Source organism: Rhinolophus hipposideros (genome assembly GCF_964194185.1).
Source record: "Rhinolophus hipposideros genome assembly, chromosome: 11".
NCBI classification, from domain to species: domain Eukaryota; kingdom Metazoa; phylum Chordata; class Mammalia; order Chiroptera; family Rhinolophidae; genus Rhinolophus; species Rhinolophus hipposideros.
Genome location: NC_138057.1, coordinates 81,870,305 through 81,898,026, shown reverse-complemented (window position 1 = coordinate 81,898,026; position 27,722 = coordinate 81,870,305). Strand labels below are relative to the sequence as shown.

The 27,722-nt window shown below is 57.4% G+C and overlaps 1 protein-coding gene and 1 long non-coding RNA gene across 3 annotated transcripts in view; both read right to left on the bottom strand.

The window, feature by feature from the left end:
* Positions 1–4,819: 4,819 nt before the first annotated feature.
* LOC308504524 lies at positions 4,820–8,500 on the bottom strand. The gene is made up of 3 exons (XR_013994385.1): positions 8,280–8,500; positions 5,459–7,817; positions 4,820–5,377 (listed from the first exon to the last, which is right to left on the bottom strand). It is a non-coding gene; the product is annotated as an uncharacterized lncRNA (long non-coding RNA).
* Positions 8,501–14,269: 5,769 nt separating this feature from the next.
* Positions 14,270–27,722, bottom strand: part of OLFM1 (olfactomedin 1) — a 37,301-nt gene continuing 23,848 nt past the window's right edge. For both annotated transcript variants that reach the window (XM_081065781.1, XM_081065780.1), the window contains exons 5-6: positions 23,232–23,338; positions 14,270–15,945 (exon numbers count right to left, since the gene is read on the bottom strand). In XM_081065781.1, coding sequence (XP_080921907.1) covers positions 15,271–15,945; positions 23,232–23,338 — 782 coding nt within the window. In that variant the 3' untranslated portion in view covers positions 14,270–15,270. The remainder of the gene's footprint in view (positions 15,946–23,231; positions 23,339–27,722) is intronic.

Sequence of the window (27,722 nt, the reverse complement as noted above, 5' to 3'; positions counted from 1 at the left end):
GACTCCCTCCCTTCCCAAGCCTCTGGGCCTGTGCTGATGAGATGGGGGTGGGAGGTGAGGCCTGGAAGATGGGCAGGTCCAGCCGGCAGAGGACCTGGCCGCACAGACTCATCTGCTTGTCACACGTCTGAGTGGGGTGCCTATCCCCCTGGATGTGAGCTCCTTGGGGGGCCAGATGGCTTTGGTCTATCCTTGAGTCCACCTCCTCTACAGTTTGGCCCAGAATGGGCATTTCTTAAGAGAGCCATTTGAAGTCAAATGCCATCTCCTCTGCTCAGATCCGTGCTCTAACCATCCTTGCCTGCCTCCTGCAATCTGGCCTCATCTGTGAATTCACATCTTTCATTGGGCACCAGCCCAAGGTGTCACTCAGCCTGCTGTCCTCACGTGTCCTCATGGCCAGAGCTTGTTTACATTTTAACCAGCATTGAGCAAATGCCAGCAGATGTGCCCCTCAGGCAGAGGTGAAGGAAGAGGGGGTGGACACAGGAGGAGGGAAGGTGCTGGACATCCTGGGTCTGCCCTCCAGGAGCTGACAGGGCTCCCTGTGGGGAGGGCGGGCTTGACGCACCAGCAGACACCAGCGAGGTGGCGTTTGCTCCACTCTGCTCTTCCTGTGGTGGAGGGGCGGGGCCTGGGCTCCTCCCTCCAGGGCCGTCCTGCGCCCATGTCACCATCTGTGACATGCAGCCCCCTTTGGAGCCCTGGGCCAGGCCAGGAGAACGGGCTCACGTGGGGGTGACACTGGCTGAGCTGCTGTCAGCGGGTCAGCAAGTTTTTCCATTGCCTCCTCTTCTACTGTCCCCAGCAGTAACTTAATTAGCTCTGTTTTTCCAAGCAGGTGAGTGTGACTCAGTGCTTTCGCTGTGTCTAAATTTGTCGTCAACCCCCAGGTGTCTCTTAGTCTAATCCTTGGGGAAATTAGATCACGGGGTTAGAACAAGTTAGATGGGATTTCCAGCAGCTTCTGGCTTCCAGGTAGTACCAGGCTGGGTTCTGTCAGACAGACCTGTCTGCTGGGCTGGTGGCTCCAAGCGGCTGGGGCCAGGATCACAGAACAGGGGTGGCAGGAAGCCAGCTGCGCCCTCCCTCCTTCCCTGCCCATCTCTCTGTCAGTCCCTTCCCTTCCGTCCCCTTCCATTCTTCCCTGTCTCCTCTCCTTGCTTCGCCTCCATCTTTCCCCTCTCCCACCCTCCCCACCCTTCCTCCTTCTGTGCCAGCCCTTGTGATGGGCGGGGGACGTGGCAGTGAATGAAGGGTTGGATGTAGCCCCACCCTAGTGGACCTTGGCAGCAGGCCCGGCAGTAGCCAGCCTCCTGGTGATGGGCAGACACACAGAGGTGACGTGCTGGGGCTGTGGGGGAGGCACTGGGCCCCCCCATCCACCCCACCAGGGCCCCCCCATGTCAGTTGTTAAGGGTGACGTGGCACCAGTTTTGTTTGGATGATTAGGGAGACCCCAACAGCCAGGCCCGACCTCAGGTGCCCCCTTCCCAACACACCCTTTCTCTGCCCAGTAAAAGCACCTGTAACCCCCACCTGTAGGAAGTGGGTGTGGCTCTGACAGGAGGGAGAGCCCAGATTTCCCGTCTTCGGGAAGCAGCCTAAGGCAGGTGTCTGAGCTGGGGGCATTGCTGGGCCTTGGGACAGAGCCCACCTTGCCTCTCACTTCCCTCCCCCACCACACCCCAGCCCATCCCTCTCTGCAACCTCCCCCAGACTGAGGCATCAGTGGGTGGGCCCTGGGGCGGCACGGAGGGAGCTGTAGGAATGTCCTGCGGCTGTTGGAACAAATGACACAAACGTGTTAGCTTAAAACAACACGCTCACAGTTCTGCAGGTCAGAAGCAAGTCCTAAGATCAAGGTGTCGGGGGCTGCATATCTTATGGAGGCTGCTTCCTCCCGGGGGAGCACCCCTTCCGGGCCTTTCCCAGGGCTGGAGGCCTCCACGCCCTTTGGCTCATGGCCCCTTCCTCCAGCTTCGAGGCTGCAGTGTCTTCTCTCCTCCGACCTCTGCTCCGTCCTCACGCCTTCTCTCTGACTCTGACCTCCTGCTCCCCCTAGTAAGGACCTTGTGATGCCATGGGGCCCACCGCTCCATCCAGGGTCGTCTCCCGTCTCAAGGTCGCTAACTCGGTCAGCTCTGCCAAGTCCCTTTGGCCGCGTGAGGTCACCTAGTCACAGGTTCTGGGGATTCAGACGTGGGCATCTTGCTCTGCCTGTGTGACCCGGCCCGACCCCCATCACCCCAGCTTCAGCTCGGCCTGAGAATAGCACCCCTGGTTCCCCAATAACGCCCCTGGCTGAGGCTCTGAGGGAGCTGACCCTTATGAAGGCCTGAGGCATGGGGCCACCTGCTGTTGGATAAGCCCGAGGTGCATTGCGCTTTCATTTCTGGTTGTAAAACATAATTACAGATATGGAATAAATTACATGTTAACACGGGTGATTACTCCCTGCTTCTCCCGCCATCATTAAACAGCTAAATAATATGCCGGATACTCTGAGACAGGCTACGGATGTCAGCACGGGCGCCGCCAAAGGGGAGATGAGGTGGGAACGGAACGGGGGCAGACGTGAGTGCTCGCTGGTGCCCGTGGTCGGGGCCTCGGACTCCATTCTCCTGCTCATCCCACAGGCACCACAGGAGCAGGAGAGGCTCCCCAGTGTCTTTTGCCAGGGGCCCGGCTTATTGCTATCCAGTTCTGAGCTCTGCCCCCCCTCCCGCCCCTCCTGACCCCCGTTCGGTTTTCTGAGAAAACGTGTTTACTGTTTTCCAGAGAAACGAAAGCGGGAGTCTTTGCATTCGCCGGTGCTGGCGACAGTGCCCCGCGTGAGGCACCCTGCCTTCTCCATCCATCGCTGCCCAGAGGGAAGATGGACCAGGCAGTTCTGGCTCTGGTTTGACCTTCTCTTTGAATTTCAGGAGCCAGTTAATTTCCATTTTCCGGTGTGGACGTCAGAGTGCTGACCCCAAGTTCCTGCTTCATGGCCATGCCTTGCCAGCCCTGGACCCATGTTCTTAAAAATGCCAGCATGGTCTGTCTCCTGCCCAGAGCCCTCAGGGGTGCCCACTGCCATCCAATGTCTTTCTAAATTTGTAACTAGCAGCACAGGAGGCCCCTGGAAACGACAAGCACCCAGAAGGGGGCGGCTGTGCCTGAGTTTGGGCAGGCTGGTGCCAGGTCTGCTTCTGCCCCAGGGGAGGTGCCAGTGTGCCCGAACCCCGGGGGAGGTGACTTGCAACTGTCGTCCTCCGCCTCAGCAGGCGCCTTTTAGAAACCCACTCTCCCTTCCTTTGCTGGGCGCTGTTCTGTCCCCACAGCTGCCTGGGGGACACCTGGGCCGGCTGCTCTCACAATTGAGAAGTCAACCATTTCACGTCCAGAAAGAGAGACCGAGAGTCCTCGTCAACTCACGCCCGCTCCTCCCAGCCTCGATTTATAGAGCCAGCGGGTCCCACGCAGCTCACTGCGGCCGGTATTACGTCTCCTTCATGTGCACAATCCATTTTACAACTTGTTTAAGAAGTGACAGGAAAGTGTACACTCTTCCCCACATAGAAAATCGACAAGCCCAGCATCTCCAATCAATAAAATCATATTCTGCTGGCTTGGACATGGAGGCTGGCTTGTTGTTGTGGGGGGCGGGGGGCTCTGTCGCGAGGAGCAGGGCGGGGCCGTCTGCGCTGGAGAGGTTTCTGGGGGTGCACCACAACCCCATGCAGGGCTCCTGCAGACCAGCAGATGGTCCTCATAACACTCTGGGCAGAGGCTGCTGGGGGACTCAGATTTATACACCACGGGGCTGGGTGGGACGCAGAGGTCCCTCGATCCAGCCCCTCCCTCCATACAGTGGGCAGGTCTCCTCACACCCCACCGCTCACTTCCTCTTGTCTGCTTGCATACCACCAGTGCCGGGAAGCTCGCCACTGGGGGAAGGCTATTGATGCCGCAGCTGAGAACCTCGTCTTGTATCTGGCTCCGCCTCTTAAGGCTGAAGGAATCTAATCCTTTCTCAGCCTGAGGAGAGGCCAGTGACTGAGGCCAAACCGAGGTGGCCAGTCCAGCACCTTCCTGTGACACCTGACTCGGCAGGCCTCGCTCTCAGCTGCCTCCTTAAATTCTGTACCCTCGGGGCCCCACTCACCTCTCCCCAGTCCTAGCCCTGTGCCTCGGTTCCCTTCGTCATATCCCATGTGGGCCCGTTCCCCTTATCTGGACTCACACCCGTGCTTCCCAATCCTGCCGTGAAACCCTGAATCCATAGTCTCCCATGAAAACAAACTCAGGGCCTCAGCCAACGGCCCACAGCGGCCATGGGAGAACTGGGCCCTCTGGCCACTCCCAGACCCTCAGCTCTCTGGGCAGATGTCTGGGTTTAGGGATCTCTGTGCTCCCTGTGGCTCTGGGTGGCACCTTCCACGCAGCAGGCGCCCAGGGGGTGGAGCCCCAGAATGTCAGAATAGAAAGGCCTTAGATCTTTGGGCAAAACGTCCCGGTTGCTCAGAGGGAGCAGTGAGGGTGCGAGGCATGGCCTTGCCCAGGCTCAGCAAGCCTGCCTGAGGCAGGGGGACCCCGACTACTCCCTGCTCCCTGGGTGTGCCCGTTTCCCACTTCTCACGCCTGTGGTCGACTAGAAGTTGTGGAGAGATTCTCCCAGGCACGCCGGCCATGAAGCGGCACTGTCCACTTCCCCAGGGCTACACCCATTGGCCCTGCTGTCCCCACTGACAAGCGGGAAAGATTCCCGACCAGACCCAGTGGCTGCACCACCCTGCCCGGCTTACACGGAAAATTCTAGACCCCGGAGGCGTTTGCCTGGTTTGTTTGTCACCTGATGGTTTTAATATCTGTGTGACCCCTCTGCTCCCAGTTCTCCCAAAGGGGTGCCTCAGTGTTGGGGCAAAATGAGCTGCACGGTGAAGCTTAAATGCAGTGTGTTTGGGGATGGCTCAAGCTTGCTCCAGACCCCAGGCCAGGGGCACCCCACAGGGGGCAATTGTACAATGACGGGGGTTGCATGATTCCAACGAGGCATGCGTCCCAGTACCTCGAGCAATTCATCTCCAGGTGTGTTGGTGAGACCATCAGAGCAGGTGGGTGGAGGTCACAGCTCCAGCTTTCCCAGGGTCGGGGACATAGTCTGGGGCCGTTCACGAGGGGCCCACGTGAGACAACTAGAAATACGACGTAATCCGTGCCAGCGTGATCTGCCGGGCACTACAATGTGGCCCCTTGGGGTGAGGCCTGGGGACCCAGTGGTCAGTGAGTCACAAGGGCCTCTGGTCTCTGGGAGCTTGCGTGGTAAAGTGGGCAGCTGGGAGGCGGACGTCAGCCCAGCATCCCTGCAAAGCCTGTGGAACAGCGAGCGAACCTGTTCGTAAGAGAACAATTTACGACTATTGTTCTTGCAACAACTGGCTGCATCTCATGAAATAATGTTTCCATAACTCACCACTAATTTGTTTTTGAGAGCAAGCTGAAGAGTCCGCTCATGTTGGGATCTGCTGTCTGAATTCATCTCGCTCGGTGCACGCTGACTCCATCCTTCATTTCTATCGGCTGCTCTGAATAATTCACACACTCTGAATGGCTTCTCACGCCTACGGCCAGGACGTCGGAGGGAGACGCTGCGCTCGGGGGCTGAAGGGGAGCGGAAACGTGCCTGCTGGCGTCTTCTCGCCTTCCCCAGTGGGGGCCTGCGGTGATTTCAAAGGACAGCAAAGCAAAGAGGGTATGTGACAGGTTCCCACGTCCCCCAAGAATTCAGGGCCTCCTGGGGTCCCCTCTTCCTTTCTGTGTCATGCCCAGCTCTTAGTTTTGAGAAGCAGAAAAGTGATAAGCAGAGCCTCATCCCGTATGCTCAGAGAATCTGTGGGTACTGCAAAGACCCCAAGGGGCCGGCGTACATCCAGGGAGGGCGAACACCCGCTTCTCATGCCCACAGGCTCAGTGCACGGCGAGCACCTCCGAGGAGAGATCGAGAACAATCTGTTGGGTTGGAGTGAAGAAATGCTTAGTGTTTCCAAGGCCCGTTCCCAGCGTGAAGCAGCATTCCTTCTCTCGGCTTTTGTGGGACTAACTGTACACCATTGTTCATTTATGCGGCAAATGTTTATTGAGCACGTATGATGGGCAGGCACAGAGCTGGGCCCTGGGGACGCACAGAGGCGAGCGGCTCCCGTAGAGCTGTCTTCTCCAGGGGCTGACATGGACAGACACTCACCGATGAGTTGATGGCCACCCAGCTGTACACAAGCTGACCTGCAGCTGGAGAAGGAACAGGCGTGAACACCCGGGACAAACATGCCGGGCAGAGGCTTCAGCCATGTGACGCTGGAGACAGCACCCGGGGATCCAGCATTTGCAGTTTCTTCTTGACTGTGTGGCCTCGTGGGTCTGTGATGGGTCATCCCCGCCCTGTGGGATGTTGAAGCCGGTCCGTGAGAGCAGCAAGGTACTCAGCGTGGCCAGCCTGTCCCCGAGGCCCGCTGGAGGTCACCGGGCCACTGCCAACCTGAGCTTCCCAACCCGTGGAACGGATCACTGTGATGACAAAACGAAGTGTGGACTCAAGCAGCTCAGCCTGGAGCCCGGCACTGCGCTCAGTAAACAGAAGCGCCGAGGAACAGCTGGCCGGGCCAGTCAGCGCCCAGCACCCATGTCTCACGGCCCCAGCGCCCATCTGGCCGCCCCGCCCCAGCGCTTTCAAGGCTGGCTCAGGGGATCATCACGGGGACCGAGGGTATGTCCTGTTTGGATCCCGTTCTACAGCTTGGGAACCTACGTCCCCTGAGGGTCAGTAAATGGCCATCATCACACCATGGCCAGGGCAGCAGCTCCCCAACCCCAGCCACACTTACCTCCAGCACCTACTGCCTCCTCCACCGTCCGAGAAACCCTCTTGGGGCTGCTTTTGTGGGTGTCCCTTTTGGCTTCCTTTGTGGAAAATGGCTCCCCCCCAAAAGCCCATGCCAGGGAGGACAGCAAGAGAAACTGAGTGGTCAAGACTGGGGTGTTACTTACTCCAAAAGCTGTCCTTCAGATTACTTTAAACTTGGGTTTATAGACTTGTTAGGGCTCAAAGAGGCTGCCTTTTTTCTATTTCATTACATCTGCATGGGTGAGACTAGCTGTTGCTTTTGTATCCGAGAACTGCAGACTCGTGAGCACCTCCTAGAATTATCTCTCTGTGCTAGACAGAGGACCCGCGAGGGGAGGGGTGTCACAGTTGAGCCTGCAGCATGGAGCTGGGAGCACGACAGCATTTGTGGGATCCCCGTCCCGGGGCAGATTTCACACCAGCCTTCCTGGGACTTGCGCAGCAGCCAGCAGCCTTCTGGGAGGAAGGACCCAGGACACTCTTGTTCTGGCCGCCGTCAGTCGTGTTTGAAGCTCCAGGATTCACAGGCCAGGCCTGCAGCCGCCGAGCTGCAGTCAAACTTTAATTGGATGTCTCCTTTCCCGGCCCTTCCCGAGTTATCGTCAGCTTCTCTGGCTGACCCGCTGCAGCCACTGTTTTTCTTCTTTATTATGTTCTGCCACAGCCAATTTAGCGGACACAACAGGCGCCTGTGTAAGCCAGATGAGCAGCCTGGAGCCGAGAGCAGAGCCCGTCCCGCTAATTAAAGGAGGCGGCAGCAGGGCGAGCAGCCTGGAGGGAGGGCAGGGGCCACAACGCCTGCAGGCAGGTGGGCACCTCTGCCATCTCTGCTGCCTCGGGGACAGCCAATGGGGTCTGTGCTGGAGGCGCTGGCCAGGAACATGCTTCTCAGGAGATCTGAGCCAGCCATTGGTGTCCTTGAAGCGAGAAGCTGTTGGAGAGAGAGAGAGGCGGGGAGGGGGGGTCCTCCAGGAATCACGCAGGAATTCAATAAGCAAAATGAAGCAATGAAGAACACGTGCTGCATCGTTCTTGGTGACCTTATTTTCAAGGCTTAGCAGGCAGGAAGAGGTCAATAAGGAAATTACTGTTTCTTTTCATGGCGTCAGCTGCTGAGGCCTCCCAGCTTGCCACGGCCCTCCCTCCCGGGCCTGACTGGAGAGGAATAAAACGCCCCAGGGTGGGGGCAGAGGGTCCATCCCGGGCAATTCTGGAAACTCCAGGCACTTAGAAGACAGTCGTGTGACACCGCACCGCTTTCTCCAGGCAGGCTCCATTCAGCAAGGGCCCCAGACTAGGTGAGGGGTAAGTGGATCCATCCAGGTTTGCCACTAACTAGCTGTGCTAACTTGTTCTGGCATTAATTACGCTCTCTGGGCTTCTCTGTCCTTACCTGTGCAGTGGGGACAGCAGTGGCTCCGAGGTGGTGTGAAGGGTCGAGGACACAGGCGTCACCGAGCAGGAGCGGGGGTTGGGGAGGGCCAAAGCCTTCTTTTGTCTGAGGCCAGAACCCCTGAAATCAGCCCAGGTGCTCCCGCCGGCCCAGGCAGAAGTGTCATAGAGCTGCGGCTACATCTCCCGGAATGGGGGACGTCTGCCAGCACCACTGGAATGCCCCCCTGCTCCCTCCCACCAGGCCCAAGGCAGGTGAAGAGGCTGAGGCCCCAGGCGGGGTGTGCGTGGTGCAGGCAGGTTGGGACGTCGCACCTGAGCTGTGCCCTCCCTCCTGCAATGGCTCTGGGCTCGTGTTGGGCTGGAAGGCCTGGAAGGCCAGGCAGGGGGGATGAGGCCTTGGGAGCAGAAGGGTCCCCCGGAAGTAGGCTGGCGCGTCACCACTCACGGTATGCCAGGGAGGAGCCTAAATGCCGACGGAGCAGCTTCCAAGCCTGCCTTGCTCACCTGCAGCTGCTCTGCGCCTGGTGGGGGCTTGGAGGCAGCTGGTGTGTGTGCACATGTGTGCACACGACGGGGCCGCGGGATGGAGGGCACACAGAGGACGGGTCCACTCCCTCACCCGGTGACCCGCCAGCCAGGGTGGAGCAGAAACAGATGGCAGCCCTTGGCCTTTGTCGGCCAGGCCTTGCCTCCCTCTGCCGTCCTGCTCAGCACCCGGCATCCGTGACTCACCGGCAGCCGGGGCTGGAGGACAAACCGGATCCTTGCCGGGCACACCATTCTGGCACTTTCTGCTGCCTGCTGTGTGATGAATAAACGTCCGGTGACTCACCAGCTGAAGGACATGGCGTGTGTGCCAGCGCCGTGAAGGAACAGAGAGTGCGTCCAGGGCCGGCCTACCACTGACCATTGGGCCACGGCGGCTGCTCAATCTCCCTGTGCGGACTTCTGTAAAATGGGGAGGGCATAGCGCCTCGTCGGGCCAGGGGTGGCCCTGAAGACCCTTCAGAGGACAGGACCTCACCTGCTTGAGTCCTGGCAAAGTCTTGGCATTTCTGCGCTGTGTTTGAACACAGAACTCTTCAGAGACACGTTCTCCCCAAACCACGTTTCTCTCTGCTGATCTGACAAAATGGGTGAAGGCAAATATCCTGCTCAGATGTAGTGATGATCCCTGAGACTTTACAATCACAGGGGCACGGGTCACTGTACACACGCCTTTAAGGAGCACTTGGAAAAGCACGGCGGGAGTGCCAGTCACAGAGGTCACCAACAGTCACCTGCAGGCACACCGCCGCCCAGGTTATGTAAATGGCTCTTTCCAGGGACAGCATCACGGACTCCAAGAGAAGAGCCCAGAAACGGGGCCAAAGTATAGGGGACACTCAGCGTAGGATTCAGTAGTAGGGAAAGTCGGGCCGTTTAATAAACAGTGTTGGGGCAACTGGCAGCCTTTGGGAAAAAGATAAACCTGGCCCCACACTTCACACGACATAACCCCAAAGGCACTGCCATCGCAGTGCAAGGAGGGAGCCCAACAAGTAGCAGAGAAGATGCCCCTTTACTGTCCTCACTGACTCGGAAGCCAAAAGCGTTGGAAGAAGGATTCATAGCTCTGACTACATAAAAACAACAAAAGCAAATGAACAAAACCCAGAAAACCGCTGAAGTTAACAGAGATAATACTTGCAACTCACAGGCTCACAAAGACGAACTTCCCACACATAGAAAGAGCTCCTGGCATTTATATGGGAGAAAACACAACAACTGAGTAGGAACAAGTGGGCAGAAGACATGAACTGAGAGCCCATAGATAAACACCGCCAATGGCCTTGACTCTTAATGAGAGAAATAAATACTCAAGCTGCTGGGAGACTCCAGGTCCTACCTCCCAGACTGGAAAACTCCCACAGATTCTCCAAACACTCGGCGGGGAGGCCGGCCGGCACTCAGGGACCCTGCCGGGAGGAAGGTGAACGGGTGCAGCCTCTGTGGAAGGGAATTCAACGGCATCTGGCAAAATAGCAGACACCTGTCACGTGCCAATACCTGACGCGACTTTGCATAAGGTTATTCACAGAGGACAGGCTCTAAAGAGCAGCGTATTGGAAACAACTGAAACTCTACCAAGGGCGGGGGGCCGAGGATAAACCCAACGCCAAGTGTACAAGCTGGGACACCACCCAGCAAGGAGGGGAGCAAGGCAGAGTTCCGTGTTCCTGTGTCAACTTCAGGGAATATTGTTACGTGAAAACGGCAAGATACAGAGTAATATACGAGCAGGATGCTTTTTGTATAAGAAAAGTGGGGTGCGGGCACCAATTGATGCCTCTCTTTGCGGTTGGGTTCAAAGGTCTCCGTATCTCATTCTTGTCGCCTGTGAAAATAATCTCTAACAGTGGATTTACTAAAACAAGATCGTGATGCAAGAGGCCCTTTTAGAAACAATTCACCCACAGGAAACCAAGTGGCGCTTGTTCTCCAGAGAGCTGGTCCTCCACACTGCAGGTCAGGGCCACTAAGGAAGGGACGTCTCCTCTGATGGTGAGCAGACGTCCGGCTGCTCTGCAGGGGCCTGATGAGGAAAAGCATCGGCTCCGAGCTCCTCGGGCCACGGGGCAGCCCTCCTCCAGTGCGTCCAGGGGTTTGGCCTCACTCCTCAGGTCCCAACAGTCCCCACAGCCGGCTCTTTCCAATCATGCTTCTTTTACCTACACAGGTGGCTGGACAAGGATCCGACCCCAATTCCCCTCCCTCCCAAAGCCAACCCCCGCTTCACCTCTAGGAACTACCTCTGGGGGATTCATTGCGCCATGAACACCAAGGAACCGCTTGTCCAAAGTCTGGGCTCAGCACCTTCCCCAGCACCTACCCACCTTCAGGGACCCGTCCTCAGAGAAGGCTTCCAACACGTCTCCATGTTGGCCAGCGCTGTGTCGTGGACGTGGACCTTCACAGGTCAGAAACTCAACGGCCAGACAGTTTCCCCTCTGTGGACAAGGAGCTTGGTGCCTCCCCTGCAGGGTGGTGTGAGGTCAAAGGGACACATGGCAGGGCAGGGATGGGTGCTAACGCAGCTTCTCAGTGGCCTCTGTACTCAGGCTTCCACTGATAACCTTAAAACGGAATTCAGTTAAATGTCCCAATAGAAGACAACAACCTACCCCCAATCTTGGCGTGTTCAGCTCCTTCCAGGTCCCTTCTCACAGACGGAGGCTGGCACCTGCACGGCAGCCCTGCGCTGCCTAAGGACCCCCGAGATGACCGCTGCACCCAGAGCAGCTGCCTCCTTCCTGCTCATTTGTGCGAGTTGGGACAGGGAGAAGAGCCACCCTCACCGCACGCCTCCCATAAATCCCACACGGGCGTCGTGATGCTCCAGGAACCGGGGAAGAATTCCCCGGGCACCTGTGTGGGGTCACCCGTCACAGGCCTCCTTCGGGAAGGGGAACCCTGTGGAAATCAGGAAGATTCCAGGCCCAGCTGCACGCAGAGCTGAGCGTCTCAGGCTTGGGTCTCCAAGGACCCCAAAGAATTGCTGGATTTTGATTCCAGGCCAAACTTTTAATAAAGAAAATTCATCCACAGATGTTCAGCGATTGGAATCTGGGAGATTCAGTGGTAGGCCGGCTGTTTGATTTGCTCGCTGGCGGGACTATTTTTCTTGCGTATTTAATATCCTGGAGGTGTATTTTCCCTAGTAAATACTCAGTCTGAGGCAATAAATCCATTCTGGACCCATCAGGTCATTACTTTGTCTTCTGGTGACTCAGAACAGGTATTTGTATATCCGTCGTTTCCTCTGTCACGAAGGGGAAGTTATGAAGGAATCAGCCGGAAAGGCGGCTATAATTATAGGAGAGCCCCTGTTGATTGTGCTGGGCAGGGTTCCTATCACCTCAGTAGTTGGTGGCCTCGTGGAATTGCCAGCTCCGGTCTCTCACAGGAGGATGTCGTATGCCATCTCACTCTGTGATGACCTGTAAACGTAAAGGGATGAAGACGTCCCCACTTGTGACAGTTTTAGTAGCAGTCTGGTCCAGTGGTGGTGTGAGGGCCTGTTTCCAGCTAATGAGGCTGGTTAAGGATTAGGCGTTCCTTCCCTCCCTCCCCTCCACTCCCCACCTTATTGTCACAGTCCACAAGAGTGACAAGAAAGGACTTTTGGATTTTTTGGTCTTGGGCTTGGTGAATCCCAAAGACTGTGTGGGTGCAAGAGTCATCGACGCTGGGAAGAAGGGGCAGACGAGAGCCCATGAAGAAGCAGTGACTTCTCCTTGGAGATGGGGATGAGAAGTTTCTAGAAGGTGGGACCTTTGTCACTGGAGCTGGGAGAGTAGGAAGGACAGCAAGGAGGGCACAGCAGAAGGCACCGAAAGGCTCCAGAATGCAGTGGGTCTGGAGGCGGGCCCAGCAGGGAGTGGGCAGAGGGAAAGGGTCGGGTGCATTGGGGTCAAGAGACGGCATGTGTCAGGCAAGAGGTAGCACTGTCTCCCTGCAGTGGAGTCCAGGAGGCCTGTGATCCGGGAGCCAAGCGTCCAGCCGTGGTATAGAGCCGTGGCCCTAGGCTGGTGGGGAGCGGGGAGGAAGGGTCCCAGAGTAGCCAAAGGCCAGGCCAGGCAACTGCCCCTCCCCCGATGCTGAATCAGGGCCTGTGGGCCAACAATCACCAGCACGTTTCCAGAGTCCCCTTGTGTTTCCCCTGCCTCCTCTCCCAGTGGTTTAGGGTTCACCCTATTTTGCCCCCAAGGGAGCTGACCACCATCTGAGGACATGAGGACATACCCAGGCATCCTCGTGGCGGGTGAAACGCAGCCAGTAGCCACCCCTTCTTCAGCGTGATATTTGATCAGAAGGGGGAGGGGGAGAGCTGGGGAGCCTATGCCTTAACTGTTGGCTACGGCTGGATCACAAGGGATGACCACGCCTGTCATGGTCCCCACACGCCCAGCCTCCTCCTTCCCCTACTGGCTCCCTGTTTCAGCGTCTCCAGCTTCTGAGTGAGCTCAGGGACCCGTCTCAGACATCCGCAGACTCCACGTGTACCGAGCACTGTGAATGTCAGCTGTGTCTAAGTGCCACCAACAACCCGCCTGGGTAGTGGCCCAGCTGTCTTTCCAGGACAAATGACAGAAATTCAGGAAGATTGTTTTGGAAACATGTCGGCTTGTTTGCTCACTCGTTTGAATGCCAATTGGGCCAGGCTCACCGAGCTGCTGGCTTTTCCCAGTACCCACGTCACTGCCCTGCTATCCATTCAGCCAAGGGGTGCCAGCTTCCCCAGAGCAGAGGGGAGGGGAAGCAGGCGGTGGCTCCCACGCACCATGCCACGCCCTGGACCTCTAGTGCTAAGCTAACGGCTGGTCCCCAGCGCTGTCCTGTGAACTCTGACATTGTAACTTTTCTGGCTGGCACGAAGCCCAGGGCACTCCAGATGGGTTCGGGACACTGAGATGTGGCTGTCCTGTGGAGACCTCAGGGGTGGCTCAGAGGCAGAGCCCGATTTGGCACTGACGGGCCTGGTCCATGTTGGCCTGGGTTCTTTGAATACCCTATGGCCTCTCGGTCTCCAAGGCCTGGGGACCCAGATCCCAGAGGGGGCCAGCTGCTCACCACAGGCCCTGGGGTTCCCTTCACCCATTCTTTAGCAGGGTCTCTGCTGGCACCACCTGTCACATCCCAGACTCTTTGCAGCTGTGACCTTGGGGGAGACTGGCAGGCGGAGGAGGTGGACGTGGGGTGCCCAGTGCTGCAGCCCTAGAGTCTGAGTCACCTAAGGGGGGAGGGGACCTCCAGATGACCTTCAGGCTCCAACTTTTCAGGGGATGGGTGGTTAGAGCCCCCAAAGGGAACGTGTCCACTGCTCTCTTCCAGAAGCGGGGATCTTCCTTCCCCTTGGGGGACCACTCACATCCCGGACTAGTATCTGCCAGGATCTGGAAGAATTCGTCATTTTAAAAACCCTCAGAATGACAAGGGAAGCAAAAACATCTCCTAATATTTTTTATTGTTCCTTAGATAACTGGAGAGTACAAAGTTCCCCTCTTTTTTACTTAAAAAATGTACTTTCCTCACACGGACGCCATTGGGGACATCCCTTGCCAAGGGAAACGGGTTTTCCCCTAGATGAGCCCTTCTCATCCGTGGTTACATGGTTTAGATAATTGAACAAGAAGAGAATAATTCCTTTGATTATGATCAACACGAACTTGATGATCTCTCTAGAAGGGTGAACACTGATTATTTTTTTTTCTTTTTAGAAACAAGAAACCATCCACGTACTGATCCAAACTACGGCACTGCATCACAACACCCATTGCATAACCCGAATGCACAGAGTTACCATCTCAAGGAGACAATGACAGACGTTGCACAATACACTACGGGGAGGGGGGCACCGCGGCTGTCCGTGCCACACACGCCGACCGCCGCGCGGCAGGTACTACACATGGGTCCCCGGGCTACTGGGGTCTCAGCACGTTACTCTAGGACACAACACACAGTCGAGGAATAGCCGCTGTGACGGGTACAAGCTGCACTAGCCTACGTGGAGCCCCTGGATGCCGCGCGCCGCCCGGGGGGGCTCTCGATGACACAATAATCCTGTCCATCGGCGCCGACCACGATCTAAGGAGAGGTCCATGCGATCCTAACAGTGGGTTGTTCTCGGGCGCGAACTGGCCAACAGTCATTGCCTTGCTTCTTTAGTTTGCTATTTGACCAGAAAGGGGCCTGGGGCGGTGATGGGGACAGACCCGGGGAGCCCTGGGCTGCAGTTCCAGCTGCAAAGACGGGGTTTCTTCCCAAATCCGTCGCCCTCCGGCCTGAGCTGGAGAAACATGGAGGTGCTGCCATCACGCGCTGCCGGACTCCACGTTGCTGACGAGTTTCCAAGATTAGTATTATTAGAATCGTGAGTGGGTTTATTACCTTTTTGGCAGCTGTTTCACAGGAATGTCCACGCGGGTGAGGACTCGGACCCTTGGCGACTACAACTCATCGGACCGGATGACGTGGAAGAGGGTGACATTGTAGAGGACCTGGTGGCCGTTGTTCCAGGCGTACAGGGCCCGGTCCTTGGGGTTGTAGTCCAGCATGGAGATGTGCGAGTACTTGTTCTGGAAGGGGATGTCTATGTACTCGTAGGTGGAGGCGTTGGTCTGGTAGGCGTAGTGGACCTTGGTGCCGCCCGAGTAGCCGTTGGTGACGTAGAGGGTCCCGCAGATGATGAAGGCCTCGCCAGCGCTGCGCTTGGGGTAGCTGGTGTTCCAGGTCCGCAGCACCTGCAGCGACACGGGGTCCAGCTTGCTGACCACGATGTTGCCAGCGTTCTGGTTGGTGGCGTAGACGGCCCACAGCCCGCTCTCGTCCACCATGAGGTCGATGTCCGAGTGGCCCCCCCAGGCGTAGTGGTACATGTTGTTGTAGCCGGCGTAGTCTAGGCTGCGTGTCTTGAGGATGGTCTCTGTCTTCAGGTCGAACCTAATGATGATGTGACTCTGGAACTTGTTGAAGTAGATGGAGCCGTTGTAGACCACCTGCCCGGTGCCAGACCAGGGGTGCGGGAGGCGGTGCGACGTGAAGTTGTCCGTGGCCATGAAGTCCAGCATGGACCGGTACTCGCGGACGAAGCGGTTGTTGTGATAGCCGTCCATGTACCAAACCTGCAGGCACAGCAGACTGGTTAGCGGGGGACGGCCCTTCAGACCGGCGATTTAATTCATGGCTCCGACAGAGGGGCTGAGAGGACCAGGCGAGGACGATTAAGACTAAACAACGTCACGTCCTTCCCCCAAGCCCTCAGGGCACGCTTCCAAAGGGGAGAAGACTATTTCCCCCCAGAGGAGGAAGCGTCCACTTTGGCGAAAGGTTGGGGAATGAAGTGTGGGAACTGGCAGCCTGGGACACCCCCAGTTTCCTGTGGGTATGGGCTACTCTGCACCCAACGAGTGGGTGCTAAGGAAAACCATGATGGGAGCCCAAATTGAGCCCTCTGTTGGGGGGCCTCCAGGCCGTGGGTCTGCCGGCACGTCTGTTCACTGCCCTCTCCTGGGCGAAAGGCGCACAGTAGGTGCTCACCTATTTGAGGAAGGAAGGAACCCCACCAATGTATGAAACCCCAGGCCAGCAAGATGGCGTTGAAAAGAGCATGGCCGCCTGGGCCCTGGCTGGGGACACAGCGCCGGGCAGCTCCTGTTTCAGCGCTGACCCACACCAAAGTCACCCAGAAGGGCGGTCCCCGGCATCCAACGGGCACCATGCGTCAGGCCTCTTGGTCCCACCTTTCTGTTTCTGGCACAGCAGGCGGGATTGAGTCATTCCCGTCTGCCAGGCAGAACGTCATTAATTTGGCATTTGGGACGCTGCGAGTGTCGTCACTCTTTGTCACACCCAGTCCGGGGGAAAGTGACTGTCCAAGAAGAAAGTGGGCTCCTAGAGGGCCCTGACTGTCGAAATCAACCAAGATAACGAACCCAATAGTGGCCATGTGGGGTGACAGAGGAAGAGATGTCTGCTTATTGCTTAAATGCCAGTTGACTCGAAACTGTCTAGACTTTGTACAAAATGCTCGAGTCATTTTCAACCAATATGGGAGCAAATTAGAAAGCAACGAGCGAGTCAGGAGAGTCTGCTGGCTGCCACCACTGCAGGTGTGTCTGTCTGGCAGGAGGACAGCTGTTCTACCCATCTTGTGCCTGTGAGCTGCAGGGTAGGGGACGGGGCGGCAGCTTTCCGAGGTAGCATTACACAAGCATTCAAAAAAACCCACCAATAAGTAAAGAAAGAAAGAAAGAAAGAAAGAACCAAAAAAAACCCAAACAACCTTGTTCCTGAGATATCCATTCAGATGTGCTTTTCGTTTTTAACAAGATTTAAAAGGAAGAAAAAAAATCCCCAAACTGGGTCTCACTTGAGACTTTGAGTGTTTTTAGCCTCCGCAGACCAGCCCTGAAGGATGTAGTCACAGATTAGAACGGGCTGAGTGCAGTGTTTCGATGGGGGGAGGTACTCAGGCTGGTATGCAGGCCCTTCCCTGACCACGTCGCCCAAAACTGGCCCTCTAGCCTCTGCTTGACTATCTCCCGAGACGGGAGCTCACTGCTTCTTTCAGGCTTAGCTCAGAGGACGTTCCTCCCTGAAGCCTCTCCTGACCCCCTCTAAGGAATGGCCTTGCCTCATCTCAGTGCCCAGACACTTTTTGAACCTGTGCAAACGTCTGCCTCCCACACGACTGGGCCTTTCATAATAGGACCGGTCTGATGTGTTCCTGTACCCTCGGGGTCCAGTGCTTCCTTTCTGTGTGTGGAACTGGGTCGAATCATAAATTACTAAGGACTTTTAAACTGCCTGTTCCTCCTGCTAACTGGCAAACTGGACACAGGGCACAACACTTCTGGAAAATGCAACTTAGGTGGGAAGGGAAAATCAGTACGAGGTGCTGCATGTTTAATGACCAGCTCTCGACCTGGGGGCTTTAATCACCGATGAGAAGCCACCCTGTGCAACAGAGAGGCGTGTGTGTGGCGTCTCAAGGGCCTTGCGTTAAGGGCCCCATCTTTCACTGAGGGCTCCCTGTCGTCTGGGCATGTGCACTCCGGTCTCTTCTTTCCCTCCTGTCCACGTCCCCAGTTCAGAGGTATCCTGTCCCATCCAGGACGCCTCCCCAGCTCTCTGTGTCTGAACTAGCAGCCTGGGCCCAGTGGAGCTGTCTTACCCAGAACGATTACATCCGGCGGCTGGGGCTGAGCCAGGCATTCGTGTTTGGTTAAAGCTTCCAGGGGACTCTACCATGCAGGAAGACGGAGTGCACGCGGCTCACCGAGGACTTGACCACACTCAGCTCTTTGCAGGTGTTCTCGGCCTCCTCACGTCTGGGTCCTAGCCCCGCCATTCTTACTTAATTGATTTGAGTTGTAGTCTGGCAGCAAGATTCACAAAGTCTGCTCCTCACAGCTTATAATGTACAAGCCAAGCTGGAAACACTGCTGTAGCGACATAGGAAGTATGTGGGGCCGGGTCCTCTCCCTGCGTACCCCCCAGGGGCCAGCTCCGGCCCAGCAATGAATACTCCTGAGTTCTTGTTCCCAGCCCAGGTCCAAGGCCAATGTCCATCAAGGCTGAGCTGCACTGGCTCCTGCAGAAGTCTGGGGGCTCAGCTCCCGGCTGGAGGCCAGACCCAGCCAGGGCAGAGCCTGGGGCAGCTACTCAGCCGGGCATGTGGGCGTTTGGCATCGCAGCCAGTGGGGTCCTGGGCAGCGCCTGCTGCTCTGTGTCTGGGGGGGGGGCAGCCCCAAAGAAACGTGGGCTTTCAGGGTGCTTTAGTGCTCACATTTCCTGGAAGGGCTATGTTTCTTTGCATCAAGACCCAAGGTCGCCCAGTGAAGGACGGAGCAGAACTGGGTGTCCCTCTCAAAGGAGGGGAGGTCCAGAGGTGAGTGCCAGTGGCTGCTGGGTTCTAACCTGGAGGGCCCGGGGCACAGCTGTGGCCAGCGTGTGTCCCGCAAGCAGGGGGTGGCTGCACCACTCTTCATTCACGCCGACAGAGGCTGATCAGGGGCCGCCCCAGCCACCTGGCGCTATGGGCTGAAACCCCGTTTTATAAGAGCCACTGTGGCTGTCAGTGCAACTGTTCACGGAAAGACCATGTGTCCGGCCCTGAACACGCAGCACATACCTTGACGTGGGCTCATCCCCGTCTGGTATTTCCTGACCTTGGCCCTGAGGCTCAGAGAAGAAAAGTGTCTGAAGGTCAGACAGCTGGTCAGGGCAACAGGGAAATCCAGACCCAGGTCTGAGTGGTCTGCCCACAGGAGACACGCCTCTGACGTGACCTGACGGCTCTCTGCCACTCCACAGCTCATCTTCCCTCTACACAGGCAGTGGGGGCATGATGGCTGGCCCGGGATGAAGCCGGGGTCCCTGCTCCTAACCGCAGCCTCGCCCTGCCCTGCACCAAGGCTGGTGGGGGCTGGGGCCGCCTCCTCACAGGCCCCTTCTCTCAAATAGTCTATCTGTAACCCTCGGTTCCTGGGCACCGCCTGCCCTCGGGGCTGGCCCGCGTCCCTGCCCAGAGCATCCATGAAGCTCCCTGTGCCAGAAAAGGTGAAGCAAAACAACCTGCTGACTCTTACATTTGTAAATGCCACCCGTTGGGCACGCGAGGCCAACAAGCTCATACACACGCCCAACGCTGCCTCCCGTCAAAAAGTGGGTCTGCCACATCTCGGCTCCGTTTGCTTCCATATGGCTGAGTGCACTGGGAACGTGGCATTCTCCTAATTGTCTCTATTATTTTCTCTGCTTTTCAGTGACGAGGAGGTCTCGGGTAAGGCACGGCAGGGCAAAGGGCGCCTGTCTGGCGCTGAGTTGGCGTCGCCGTCCAGATGAACTGATGTGGCCAGGGGAGGTGGGAGGGGGCCCTGCTCAGGCGCCACTGCGGGGAACCTGGACTGAGTGCGCTCCTCCCTTTGGGTCGTCAGGCCTCTGTCACATGTCCTCCTGACAGGACTGCTGACATCAGGGCGTCTGGGCTGGGAGGAAAGATGCTAGGAAGGGAGCCGTTAGCTGAACGCGGGGAGCAGGGAGACTTCCCTGGGAGCAGAGGGTTACACGGAGCAGGGGGGTCAGCGGCCCCAGGCTGTCCCTGCTCCCTCAGAGGGGACAGAAGGAGGCTGGTGTCTACTGAGTGCCTCGCTGTGCAGGCTCTGGGCTGAGCGCTGACCACATGAAATAGTCCGTCAGATCAGGTGACCTTCAGAAGAAGGGATTCTGTACGACCCTTATAAAATGTCTGCGTGGCTTTGACACCCTTTCGATGACAGGGAGGAACTTTTATACACTCAGCTCAGCTCACTGCTGCTTGTGACGATACACCCCTCTGAACATGAACTTTCTGGGGGTGGCAAGAGGTAGCCGGTCTCCTTGCTAATGACGTCTGGTGTGAGTGGGGCTGGGGCACCCACGGCAGAAGCAGACCAGTAAAAAGAAAGTGGACACTGGACTCCAGAAGGGCCCACAGGCAGAGCTCTGTGCCGCAGCATTGGGGAACAGGGTCCCTGGAGGACACACGGTCTCCTGGGGGAGAGGCACAGCCTGGCAGGGGACGGGGACGAGGTCCTGGCATCAGGGAGAGAGCTTCCAGAGCCTGGGTACCAACAGAAACACCTGGGCGGGTCATCGCGGAGAGAAGGCGGCTTCTGGACCGCCCGCCCGCCCCCCCACTGCCTGGTACAAGTTGGTGCTGAATAAATGAGTCGAGGAAGGATGGCTGCAAAGGCTTATCCAGCTAACCTCGTTCTAAGAGCTCAGCGCAACGGTGGCAGGACCTGACAGCTCTGCTGCCCCTTACCCTCATGGGGCCCCCGCCAGGGGTCCTCGGGCAGTTTCCTGGCCCTCAGCCCTTGGCCACAGCCCTCTCACCACGCATGCCCTCCCTCCGGGGCAGCCTGCATTGAAGCTGACATTGATTTTTTTTTTTTTTTGAGCGAGTCATTGGTCTCCTGCGTGTGTGTGATCAAAATTGGATGGGAGAATGGAAAAAATCAAACGAAACAAAACAGTCTTCCAGATCAATGGCAGGACCTGGGGACGTGTCACTTGGCAGCTGTGCGGAGCTCATGGCTCAGAATGGCCCGGGCCCAGCTTGGGGTGGGGCTGCCAACTGCCCACAGTGCTCTGAGCAGGCCCCTGGCCTCCCCTGCCAGCCAAGCTCTCTCCTCCCTTCCCGGGGTGCCATCAGCTCCCCGAGAAGCCCTCCTCCTCCTGCCTTCCTCGCACAATCTGTCCATCACCAGGGCCTCCTTTCCTGGAGGGCGATCAAGTCATCAAGCAGAAAATAGATGTCTAATTATCAAACTCATCCATCACCACCGCGACAGCTTCACGATTCTACACCGCCCCGTACGGGGGAGGCAAACAGCAGGCTTCCGGGAGCCCCGATACTTGGTGTCTGAGCAAAGATAAATGACTGGCTCTCTTGGAGACAAAGGGAACTGATATTAAATCAGGGCTGAGGCATCTTTTCAGTATCAGATACAGGCGGAACCATCCAGACTTGGGTTCCTTCTCTGTAGCACTAAGGTCAGGGGTTCTGGCTCACAGACCCCAGGGGGTCTGCCGAGGCTTGTGGGGTGTGTGTGGTGGGGTGGGCAGATTGCAGGCAGGAGGTGGGGAGAGGACAACTGGGGGCGGTATCAGGAGACTCAGCTTGGAACGCCAGTGCCTGCTGTAGACATTTACTCATCAAACCACTGACGAGCCTTTCCGAGACCCTGGGTAAGTCATGTGACCCTTCTGGACCTGGGTTTTGTCATCAGCTCAGTGGCGATCACAACAGTCTTGTGCTGGAGGGTCGCTGGAGGCCCAGAGCAGGACAGGCCTGCAGCGTGCTCAGGCGAGGGCCAGGCCCATGTGGGGCTGTGTGTGGGCCCCGTCACTTCCCCTTGTATGTGGGGAGTTCCTTCACACACCAAGTGCCTCATCAGACCTGGGCACACAGAGCTGGTCCCTCAGCGTCTGCCATCGTCTCTATTTACTTTCGTATTATTGTCATTATCACCAGCACCTTCAGCTAGAACCTGATCCTGGCCAAGCTCAAAACAGACGTGAGGTTTTCCAGATGGGATGTGGACAAAGGACCAGTCGGGGTAATAGTCAGCCAATTAAATTGTTAGAAAACTTGTAAGCACCAGCTAGTGGTCACGATGCAGGAAAGGAATCAGAAACAACCTTCCCCCCAAATACCCGACCCTCATCTCATCCTTAATCGTATCCGAGGGTGCAGAGTGCAGCCAGCCCCTCCAGAACTGCCCACTGGCCAATGCTGGGATGGGCGTCTGGGAACACGCTGCTCCCTGATGGGGGGCGAGATGGGGGCTGAGGATGAAGAAAAGAGAGGAGGCTCCCAGGAGCCCGCCACTACTTGTTCCCTCTCCCTCTTCCTCAGAAGGAGGAAGGGTGTTAGAAGCACAGTGTTACCTCACATTTTAACTACAAGAGGTCGTGCCTTAGGCTGCCTTCTAAATGGTGGAATGTGGCAGGGTGTGCAGAGGTTGGAAATCTCGGGACAGAGGGACCATGCGTGACCCATCCGTTTCCATTAAAAATCCTCCAGACCTCAAACTTCTCAGCGTCTTTTTCAATCTGGCTCAGAGAAGGAATTGAGTTGTTCTTCTTTTTTTTTTTACAGTGCTAATTTTCTACACGTCCTGTAGGCCCTTGAAGGGAAGGGGGCTGAGAAGCAATGCTCCAGGCTACTGGTCTGCTCACTCTGGCGACAGTGGTCAGGCTGGTGGACACCAAAGGCCAGAGAAGCCCAAGCAGCTTCTCTTGCCCACTGGGAACCTGGGCGGAATCTGCCCTTGGCGGACTCTCCAAAACGCAGCTGGCATAACGCCCAGTGGCCGAGCAGGCCCGCCATTCCCAAAGGGGCCCGAACAACAGCCCCCCCTCACTCCCATCAATCGAGACAGTGAGTGTGCTGCTTGTCTCTCGCTTCCTTTTTGAGATTTTACCCAGGTGGGAAAAGTCTAGAAAAAAGGAACGTGGCCTCTTTCCTATATCAAAAAGAAGCATGAGTTTCCGTCAGCCATGAAAGGAATGGCAAATGAAATACAAATGAGATGTCATTAAAGCAAGAAAGGCTAATGGATTCTCCTCCTGAGCAGAGGCGGTGGGCATGTCTCACAGGTCTCAGACTCTGAGCGCCACCCTGCCCGAGGGACACACGCCTGGGAGGGCAGTGCTGGGGTCCTCATATCTGTCCCCGCGGTCTGTGACCGGTTGGCACAGGGACCTCAGCAGGGGAGGACAAACCCCTGGGGGCACCGAGCTGCGCTCCGTCCACAACCTCTGGTTGCCGGGTAGGTGGGCATGTTGGTATCAGCGTGAGAGGCAGACACTCAGGGGTCCAGGTGATGTCTGGCCCAGGCCCGACCAAGGGGGCACTTACCCTGTTATCACCTTCTGGGGCCAGAGGGTCTGTCATCCAGGACCCGAACCTTGAGCCGGAGGTCTTGACGGTCACGGGGTCACTTATGCCCGTCAGCTTGCCACACGCTGGAAGAGAGCCAAGAGTGAGTGCCTTGGCCGACCCGACTGCCCGCTGGGGGAGGGTGCAGGGTCTCCTCTGGCCACCAGTCTGCCATGGCTGCTAAATAGGCGGCAGCCCAAGTCCCAAAGGCCAGAGAAGGCGCCCTTCCCCCAGTGGAGCAACGGAAGCCAGGGAAGATGAGGAGGGAGGGGCCACTCCCCAGGCCTCCCTCCCTCCCCATGCGGTCTGGGGGGTACCAGAGCAGCACTGTTGGGGAGCGGCGTCAGCCTGCCAAGACTCGATTTTCTCCTCTGGGAAATGGGGACAGTGGCAGCTTGGCCTCCTATGTCTGCTAGAGAGAAGGCACTGGAATCGCCTGGCAGACTTGGGCACGTAGTGAGGCTCCAAGCAGGTCGCTGTGCGAGCCACGATTCCTTCCACTCGGCAGGACAGTGCGCTTCCCTCCAAACAGATGCCTCCTCTGCTCCCGTCCGTCAGTTAGACCCAGACAGGAGCAAGGGGCGGCCCACCAGCCCCCCACCCCCTACAGCCTGCGTGCTTTTCCTGCAGGGTGACACTGTCTCTTCTGCCTGGAGGAGGTTGGAAAGCTGGGGCACTGCGGGCACTGACAGATCAGCGGGGCATCAGGACGGCCAGGACACTGGATGTGACCTCGGGGTCCCCCCGCCCCCGTCTCCCCAGGATGTACCACCCATCACACAGCAGCTGGAACACAGCACTTCCGACTCAGCCCCTGCCCTCCCACAGCCCGCAGGCCTCCCAGGCTGCCGCCGAGGGCCCAAGTGGCCACCACACTGTGTAAAACCGCACTCCTCCCACCTGAGGCCAACCTGTGTGCACAGCGGCCAAGGTCCGGAGACTAACCGGATCTCAGGCAGCCTCCGGGCCCTAGGAGCCGATCTCCGTCTTCAGGGGGAAGCGGGTGGCTTCCCTGTGGGGACGTGTGCCCTCTGTGCTGTCCTCCCTTCCTCCTGCCAGACCTGTGTGTCACTTCCCCGGTCTGTACTGCTCTACTGACACCGAGTTAGCAGTCTGCAGAGTTCAGAGAGGACTTGGGCGCTTTCGGAAGCTTGTCAGTGACTTAACCCCAGGGCCTCGGTTTAGCCAGGATGGTGCTCAAAGTGCAGCCCCAGGGAGGTGCGCGGCCTGGCCCACCCCACCTCTGCATGTTTGGGGTGCCTTCTGCTCTCTCCTTGACTTTAAGTGGGGTACGTCCACTGGTAGCATCACACAGGACTGAGAAGACGGACCCTCCTGACCCCGCGCCCAGCGCCAGGCACACCCGCTCTCCGCTGGCAGGAGAACACGTATCTGGACAACGTGGAGGCTTGAGGACAGACTAAGAGCTGCCGCCTGCAATCAGAACGGCTGGCTTTACCCCCAAATTCCACCAAGTCATGCTCCTCTGCTCCTCACCCCCAGAGCCTGCTCCCAGGCTGTTGCCTCTGGCCCAGATTCGAAAAAGAAACGCCACAACTATTTTTACTCATCTATTTCTTCTCCGGATTTCTGTTGCCTATTCCGCCTTCAGGAGGAATTATGGCCCTTCCCATGTTAATGCCGTCCCTTCTCGGCCCCAGGCAGCCCAGCTCGCAGCGCCGGGAGGCCGGTGGGCACATGGGTGTGGGTCGCGGCTGAAAAGCACAGCATATCTGCTAGGGCCTGCCCACCCCTCCCCCAGCTGCGGGAGGAGAGATGGAGGAGAACGGAACTGGAGGCACTGTCCAAGGTTAACCAGCGTCTATGGCCACCAGAAGAAGAAACTGGGTGGGTTTCTGGAAATCCCAGGGGGATTCCCGGATCAATTTTTCACCCCACTCACCTCTTGGGGATTGGGGGTGTTGTTCCCTAAGATCTTCCGGGGCAGGTAGGACAGTGTGGGAGAAGCATGGCCCGGCTGGACCCTCTGCACTCTCTTTGCTCCTATTGGCCCTGGGGGAGCTCTGGGCTGCCCCCAGGACGGTGGACCCTCTGAGCTGGGTGGCAACGGGGAGATGCTAACAGGGGTCATTTGACACCATCAGCAGCCCCCCTCTGGCCACTCCCTGCATCCAGAGGCCAGCGCCCACTAAGAAGTCATTGAGCCCCTGTGACTTTCCCATGGAAGGCCTCCCTCCCGCTGAGCCAGGGGACAGTGGTCCTGTTGGAAGTCCTAAGAAGTCACTGCCCCCAAGGCATCGAGGTCTGGGGCACCGTGGGTGGAAAGCCTGCTGGTTTCCCATCCAGAGCACTTGATGGGTTCTGGTCATTTCTCAATATGGTGGTGACTCAATGGTACTCTGCTGGATGGCCTCCCCCAAAGGAGACCAGACTTCTCTCCTCCATGTCACACTCTGCAAGTGAAGTGAGGGTCGGCACCCCAACTCAGCTCACATGCCCGGCTGTGAGCCTGGTCTTCCTGTCCCCAACCTTTGTTCAACCCACTGTTCCCCTGCCTACCTGTCTCCTGTGGCTTGACCCAAACTGATGCTTCTTCCAGAGACCTGTCCCTTCTGACCCCACCCCCTTGTCCTCACTGACCTGTGCAAGTGACCACACATTTCCTGGGGCCTCAGACATGAGTATCTGTCTCTTACTGCCCCAGGCAAGAAGCTTATTGCACTCGCCCACTTCCCTAAAGCAGCCTGGGGAGTTGTCCAGAATGAATAAATGAATGAGTGCATGACTCATCCCTCAGGCGCTTGGAGGTGAAATTATTCATCTCCCCAAAATTCCTCCTCCGTCTATTGCTTCACTATCTGTCCCAGTAGAGGGAGGGGGTGGGTGAAGGAGTGTGGCCCAGGGAGATGGTTTTCCTTGTCCTCAATGACCGTGCCCACCTCCGAGGGTGGTTGCGAGAATTACAGCACTGAAGCTACGGAGAGCTTCGAGAAGGATGCCTGACAGGGAGTACATGTTCAGTGCAGGGCCCACTATTATCGTTATTGTGACATGAGACTGAGAATGTGGAGAAAACGGGGTTCACCTTCAGTAAAGTCCGGGTCACGGCAGCCTTGGGCCATGGCACCGTGTCCCACACGTGGTGGACCTTGCGGCCTGTGGCGCAGAGAAGAAGCTGGTGCCTTGGGAGACAGGCCGCAGATCCAGGTCTGAGCTGCAGCCGTGTCAGCCCCACCTTCTCTGAGCCCCGGTCTCCCTTCTCTCTCACCCAAATGCCCCTGGGGCACCCTCTCCCAGCCCCTGGAGGAGCCTTCAAGCCACAGGCTAGAGCAGGTAGAGAAAGATTCCAGCTGGCCCAGGAGCCCTGCTCTTCAAACGACGGCTGCATGCTCAGCACTCCAGGGCCGAGGGGGTTGGAGGCCGCAGCTCTGCTCCGTCCAGACTGGTTCTGGTAAGACCTCTGGAACTCACAGGCTCTATAAAGCCCTCATGGCAGAGCCGGGCGGTACAGCCTTGGCACTTTCAGTTCACAAAAATGTCCCTCGTCACTGGGGCTCGGGGGGTGTGCACGGGAGGGGGTTGAAGAGGAAGGGCTTGGGAAGCAGCCCCGAGCAGGTGCACTCACAGGAGTGCTGAGCTCCAGGATGGCACACCCAGCTGGAAGGGCCTGGCACCCTGAGAGCCCAGGAGGATGGCACCTTGCGAACTGGGAAGCTTGGACAAAGCAGTGACCCTGCAGATGAAATCGTCACCTCTCGCTGTTCCTAGAAGGAGGCTACTTCTGAACAAGAGCCAGGGTGTCTCCAAAAGGTGCTTAAACAGGTCGAGGGTGACACGCCCACAAAGGGACCCAGGCCAGAGACCAGACTGAGGGGGCTGGTTGCCCCACAGCAGGCAGACCGGGTCCTGGGACCACTCCCTGGCCTCTGGGCCCATCTCCCAGCTTTTACCCCTTAAAAACAAGGAAGAGCGAAGCCAGAGTATATAAGAGGTCTAGAAGTTAAGAATTTCAGATTCAAGTTTCCGGGTGGACCATCAGGAAAAACATACAGTTCCATGGAGAGAGGGATTTCAAAAGGGAAATGGAAAACAAACAGAACCTGCTTTGTTCTGTGTATATTCTGGGGCCAGGAATTCTCAGCAATATCGACTTGAGGAGAAGGGGTGACACAGAGAGACCTCACTGAGTGCAATTTTGGGGAGCGGCCGGGAGGCCCTCTTCCTACTGTTACACCAGGAAGGTAACCGAGACACTGTGCATGAGGGAACCTACAGTCAGACTTCATCCCGAGGAACCAAGGAGCAGAGGGGCGGGAAGGAAGCCGCAGCCACTGAGCCGCTATGTTGCCACGTCATGCCCTAGTCCTCCCTGCCGTCTGCGCACCTGGTGCCACACAGCAAAGGGCTGCCTCCCTCTGTTCTACGCTGGCCAGCAACCTCAAAGCAAGGCAACAGGCTGCTAAGACCCTACCTATTTGCAAAGCTAAAATACAGACTACATTAAGAAGC